Here is a 6,076-nt window from a genome sequence, read left to right on the forward strand (position 1 = left end):
GTCTTTAAACATGGTAGTTGCTGCTCCTGCTTCGCGCTCAGCATATTAGGAGTCAGGCGCGTAACTGCCTGTACGCAGGTACGCAGGTGAATCCACTCAATTTTTTCAAGAAAACAACTTTTGTTAATTTAAATGGTAAGATGAATACTTTATGAAAAGTAGAATAATAAATGACTCTAATGAATAGCGAGAAACAAGTTAAAATAAACAAAATGAAAATAATCTCTGCCGTATACATATGAACTGTCTGATCAATCTCTACCTGAGTTATCGTTCCTAATACTCACTTGAAAGTGTAAGGAACGATAACTCTGGTAGTGATTGGGCTATGGTAAGACACCATTTCCGGTTTAAACATGGCGCAGACAAAGATTAAAGTTTTCTTCGCGCTAAAGATTCAAACAGAATCGCAGGTTCCTTCTAGGTCTAGCGATGAAATCCCTACAGTGCCTGAGGTGAAGGATGTTTCAACTTCTTTGTATTATAAGTATCCTGACATTGCTGTGGTGGCTACAGGGGCCTGTGATGACCATACCAAAGCACTAATATTGCAAAATGATATGGAATGGACCAAATCATACATCTTTCCGACAAGGTTAGTTAATACAATTTTTCTTGTATGTCGTACGTAGTAATTTTTTTCTATTAGACGATCTATATGAGAAACGTGGTATTCTATAGAATCAGAGCATAATTTAAACTACACTGACTGCCAGGCTGGTATTTTCCTATCTGTGAACTTGAGCAAGTCTAATATTTATACCTGCTCAAAAATACCTCGATGTAGACCTAACGGAACCAAAATCACGTATAGGCCTACTTCACAATTTATCTCGCACTGTATCCTAAAACACTCCTAACGCCAGCAGTCCACTATTCCATAATTCGAATCAGTGGTGAATCCAGTGCCCTCTAAAAGGACATCCATTTCAGAAAGCTAAAAAATGAAAGTTTCAGGAATTTTCTCTCTACTGTAACTGCCTTAATTATTTAGGACACTGGTATCGAATTAAAAGGGTCTCTATATACTACAGTATACTCTATGTTGTGTTTGTGCTCATTAAGCCTACTTGATATACATATGTATTATAATTATATGTTAAAACAACATTGTCACTCAGACAAACCCATAGCACTAACGTTAACTTATGTTTCTTTCGCACAATGTTTGATTTCACAGATTACCCGTTGCATATATTTACAGAGAAAATGCACCGGGTAATCTAAGAAATCATAGTACGAAAGGAATGTTATGATACGTGGATATTCTACATGTATGTTTGTCTGGGCTCCGTGAGTGTTGTCATTTTAACACTAGTATTGTAACATGTTTGATGTGAATATTAAATTCATTTGACAATCGCATATACCGAAGTGGAGAGATACATGTATATCAGGTGTTGACGTACAAGTAGATTGCCACCCCTGCATGAACAAGCAGGATTCATGGTTTATAATCACATGTGTCAGTTTAATATTTTATAACCAACCAAATTTTGCATTGTTTTTAGATATAAGATTCAAATCGGCATGTTTCTGGCCATGAATGCTATCATAATATGAATGTATGCAAACAACATGCAAACAAAAAAGGGAAAACGATTAAAAACGATTCAACTGGGATTGTACAGGTACTAAAGAAACATCGTACACGTATATAAATTATAATCGCCAGGCCGATGTTCGATGTACGTTTAGTAATACATTCACAATTATAAACAAATTTAAGATGTGCTCTTTGACATTACATTGACACCTACAGCGCATAAAGAACACGACACTTGCTGTGCGTTTTTTTTGCAAATCTGTACCAGACTGTACCGTTACGAATCCGCTGTATATAATGGAACGCGCCATACCAGCGGAACCGAATCGAAATATTGTACGTTCTTTTTCTAAGGCTTACCAATTGGATCCAATATAACGGAACTTCGAATCTGAATTGTCCCTTTAAATTAGGGCTGTTACGAGTACCCGAGTACCCGGGTTGGAGAAGTAACCGGGTCCGAAAATGTGTACCCGGGACGGGGTACCTGTCAAAATAGGAAAAATGTTGTCACACGACTGTGTCGATGTAAAACTTCTATTAAAGTAGTACAAAATCCCACTCATTATATCAGCTTGTTAGATATTGTGTTTTTCTAATTAATACAGCTATAAAATTGTCGACTGGTGCATAAAAATTGATACCACAATATCGTTCTTGAAGCATACTCCACTCAATGCCTTGACTCTCCCTCGGTAAGCCTGTCACCCCACACAACAAACAAGTTAAACGTAAAGAAAGCTAACTTACAACTATATGATTTATGTTTGTCGAGTACCCGGGTACGGGTGGGGTACTAAAATTCGGGTACCATGGGCCAAAATTCAGTACCTGTGACAGCCCTACTTTAAATTGCCGATGAAACAATTTACAATTTTTGCTAGGTTAATAAGAAAAATATCACGTTTTTATATTTGAAGCATAGCTTTCATCGGCGTCGCCATCTTAGGAGAAACTATTTGAGATCCGATTGTGTTCCATTAGACGGTGCCACCAATGTAGTATTACTGGTACGAATTCGCAGAAGGAACGCATGGTCTGTCTTTCTAAATCATTTCATATCCCAGTGAAACGGAAGTGTGTTTCTTTTCCAGAATGGAGTACGGTGTTCGTAGACAGTTCAACGTGGATTGGTTGAAAAATTATAATTGGCTTCGGTATTCAGTGTCCGAAGACTCAGTATACTGTGCACCATGCTTCCTGTTTGGCTCTCGCAATGTCGACGCAAGAGAGAAAACGTTAGTATCAACTGCCGTGACGAAATGGTCAAATTTGGGGAAATACATCAAAAGGCATATCATAAGTAAATGTCATGACGGAGCCTGTAACAGTGCAGATCAGTTCATGAGAATCCATAATGGTAAAGAACCTAGTGTTCTCAGTCAGCTGGATAGCGGTCATGCTGCTCTTGTCAAGAGGAATCGACATTCCCTTCAAGCCATTATTGAAGTCATCATGCTTTGCGGCAGACAGAATATATCCCTCAGGAGCCACGATGACGAAAACAGTAATTTTATGGTGCTCTTGAAAGATCGTGCAGTAAGGGATCCTATTTTGAAGGCACATTTAGAGAGCATATCTTCACCCAAATACACATCCCCGGCAATACAAAATGAAATAATAGGACTGTGTGAACAGGCTATTCGCGAACACATAGTTGAAAAGTGCAACAACGCTGTGTGCTATTCTTTTCTAGCCGACGAAGCAACAGATGCTTCTACAATGGAACAGATCGCCATGGTGGTGCGCTTTTATTCCGAGTCTGATAAGATGGTACGAGAGGATTTCATCGGTTTTGTCACAGCAGAATCAACAACTGGCGAGGCACTTGCGACGAAATTCATTGACGGACAAAGGAATGCTGGATTGAACATTCATAAAATGAGGGGACAGGGATACGATGGGGCTAGTAATATGTCAGGGCGTCACAGGGGTGTCCAGGCTAGGATTAAGGAGGTAGTTCCCGAAGCCATATACATCCACTGTAAAGCACACTCGTTGAATCTGGCAATTGTACATGCATGTAGGGAAGTTCTCGTGCGGAATATGTTTGATACTGTCCAGCAAATTGGCTTTTCTTTCAATTATTCAGCGAAGAGGCTTTTGGCATTCCAAGAAACTCTGCAAAACGATGCCGTAGCTAAAGAGGAGATGGCAAAGCGCACCAAACTCCAAAACTTGTGCGAAACCAGATGGGCCAGTAGAGCGGACGCGCTATACACCTTCAAGTCAGCCTTCTCGACAATCGTTGATTCGTTGGAAGTACTTGAGCACGAGGGCGACTCAAAAGCCAGAAGCTACCGCTGTAGTATCCTAAAATTCGACTTCATCATCTCGCTAGTAGCCGTCGAGTTTGTTATCCAAAGCATTCTACCACTCAACAAATTGTTGCAAGGCAAAGAGTGCGATCTGGTGGAAGCCTCGAAGGAAGCCATCGTGTTGATTGCACAGCTTAGGGCAGAGCGCATGGATGATGATGTTTGGGACGCCCTATACCAAAAGGCAATTGACCTCGCCAGTCCACATGACGTTCGTCCGTCACGACCGCGAATCGGCGGCAGACAAGAACACAGACCTAACCAACCTGCGGAGACAGTCTCTGAGTATTGGAAACGGGCGTTATACATACCATTTATGGATCATCTGACCATGGAATTGCAAGATCGCCTGCTGTCAGCAAATTATCGGTACCTCGCACAATATCTCATACCGAGCTTACTGGGACAGTTGACAGCAGGACACGTAGATGAGATCTACGAGGGGTATAAGACTGACCTAAGCGGTGACAGGGAATTGTTTCGTAGAGAGATCTCACGATGGAGAACAAAGTGGTCCGTACCACAATCTTGGCAACAAACCGCGAGTTATACCCAGACATTTTCACATGCTTGGTCATTCTGCTGACGATGCCCGTATCAACTGCTTCGGCAGAAAGATCCTTTAGTGTGATGCGGCGCATGAAAACGTACCTCAGGTCGACAATGTCGACTACCCGCCTCTCTGGACTAGCCATGTTGCATTCGTACAGACATATGCAATTGGATATCGAAGATATTCTCGATAAGTTTGCTGGGAAAAAAGGCCGGACAATGGATTTTTTTTAAAGATAACTCCTTGTCGCAGAAATAGATCAAACCAGTACATAGACTGTACAGAAAAGTGAAAATAATGTTGTAAAGTCCATTACATCGACGCGAACTATCAGACAGTTTCATATGTAATTCAAATATACAGTCGGAATTATTTCGGAGCACAATCATTAAAAAAACACCAGTAAATAAATAAAGAGATGATGAATCTTTTGAAGAGAGGTGCAACTTTTGGCATTGTATCAAATATACTATATATCAGCTTATTCCTGTTTTCAGTCGAGTGATGTTTTGTCAAAGCGAAGTGTTTTACAATAAAATATAAGTGGATGGTATTCCAGACTTATAATGTAAACTAGAGCGTCAATAATAGAATTAATTACATGTTAAAATACATCTGTGAAATAAAGCAAATTACTCTCTGGAAAGCTTCCTTAATGATCACAAAGTTGCTATAATGATTTTCCCCTGGGTGTCTTCGGCAGTATGCTTCAGTGAGGTAGCACTATAAATCGGCAAAAGTTCCGGCCTATCACAAGGAGACTTAACACGAACATACCGCAGCCTCCCAAAACACACATACGCACTGGCCACACGCATGCATGTCGCACGCACAGGAGGCCGTCCTTAATTGACCTTAGCTGTTAATAGGACGTTAAACAAATGAAACCAAACCAAACCAAATCGTTGCGTTTCTTGGCTAGGGAACAGATCTCAAAGCCTTCCTCTAAGGGGCGAACGCTAAGCCGATGGCCAAAAATAAAATGAGGCGGTGCCAAGGAGGATATTAGGAAGAAAATTGGCACAGCATATCTCCCTTATCACTTTTTATTTAGATATACATGTACAGTACTACATTGTATTTACAATGTATCCTTTTAAATAGTATCCGATACAAACTTACAAACGTTATTTGAAAAAAAAGTTGCATTTTACGATTATTTACTTGACTCTTTTCAGAACCAATTTACCAAAAGACCTGAAGGCTGATTGATTTGTATATTTTGTGTGAACATCCGAAGCTAACGACCTAGTGCATGTTCTTAATTATCACATTAAAAAACAGTATACGTTCACATAATTGTATTCAATATTCAGGAACCATATCCTCTGAAAACACAATGAATTAGAGTTATTTGCTTGACGATGCAATGTAGTCTTAACGAGCCATTATATAAATGCGATTAAGTAATATATGATGCCGTTATAGAAGTAAAAATGAAGCTTAAAAAGCATGACACTGTTTATCAGGAAGCTGGTAATAACGCTTCTTAAAATTTACTGTTGGAGTCTGCTGTATGTTGTCTTTCCTCTACCTCAGATTGTGATGAATGAGGGAATGGTAAAAAGTGCCACCTTCCAGATACAGGGCATATTCACCGAACGTATATCATTAGCTGTACTCTGTCAATTGTTTCTAACAGTTTGATACATCATTTGA

The 6,076-nt window shown here is 39.9% G+C and overlaps 1 protein-coding gene across 1 annotated transcript; it reads left to right on the top strand.

Moving 5' to 3' along the window:
* Nucleotides 1-2,641: 2,641 nt before the first annotated feature.
* On the top strand, nt 2,642-4,450 carry LOC117321233 (zinc finger MYM-type protein 1-like). The gene has a single exon (XM_033875699.1). It carries the CDS (start codon nt 2,642-2,644, stop codon nt 4,448-4,450), a length of 1,809 nt encoding a protein of 602 aa, XP_033731590.1.
* The last annotated feature ends 1,626 nt before the right edge of the window (nt 4,451-6,076 follow it).

The sequence above is a fragment of the Pecten maximus genome, unplaced genomic scaffold (assembly GCF_902652985.1).
Source record: "Pecten maximus unplaced genomic scaffold, xPecMax1.1, whole genome shotgun sequence".
Classification (NCBI taxonomy): domain Eukaryota; kingdom Metazoa; phylum Mollusca; class Bivalvia; order Pectinida; family Pectinidae; genus Pecten; species Pecten maximus.

Bases quoted from the DNA above. Each gene is read 5' to 3' on its own strand.
- LOC117321233 (XM_033875699.1), top strand. From the start codon at position 2,642: ATGGAGTACGGTGTTCGTAGACAGTTCAACGTGGATTGGTTGAAAAAT.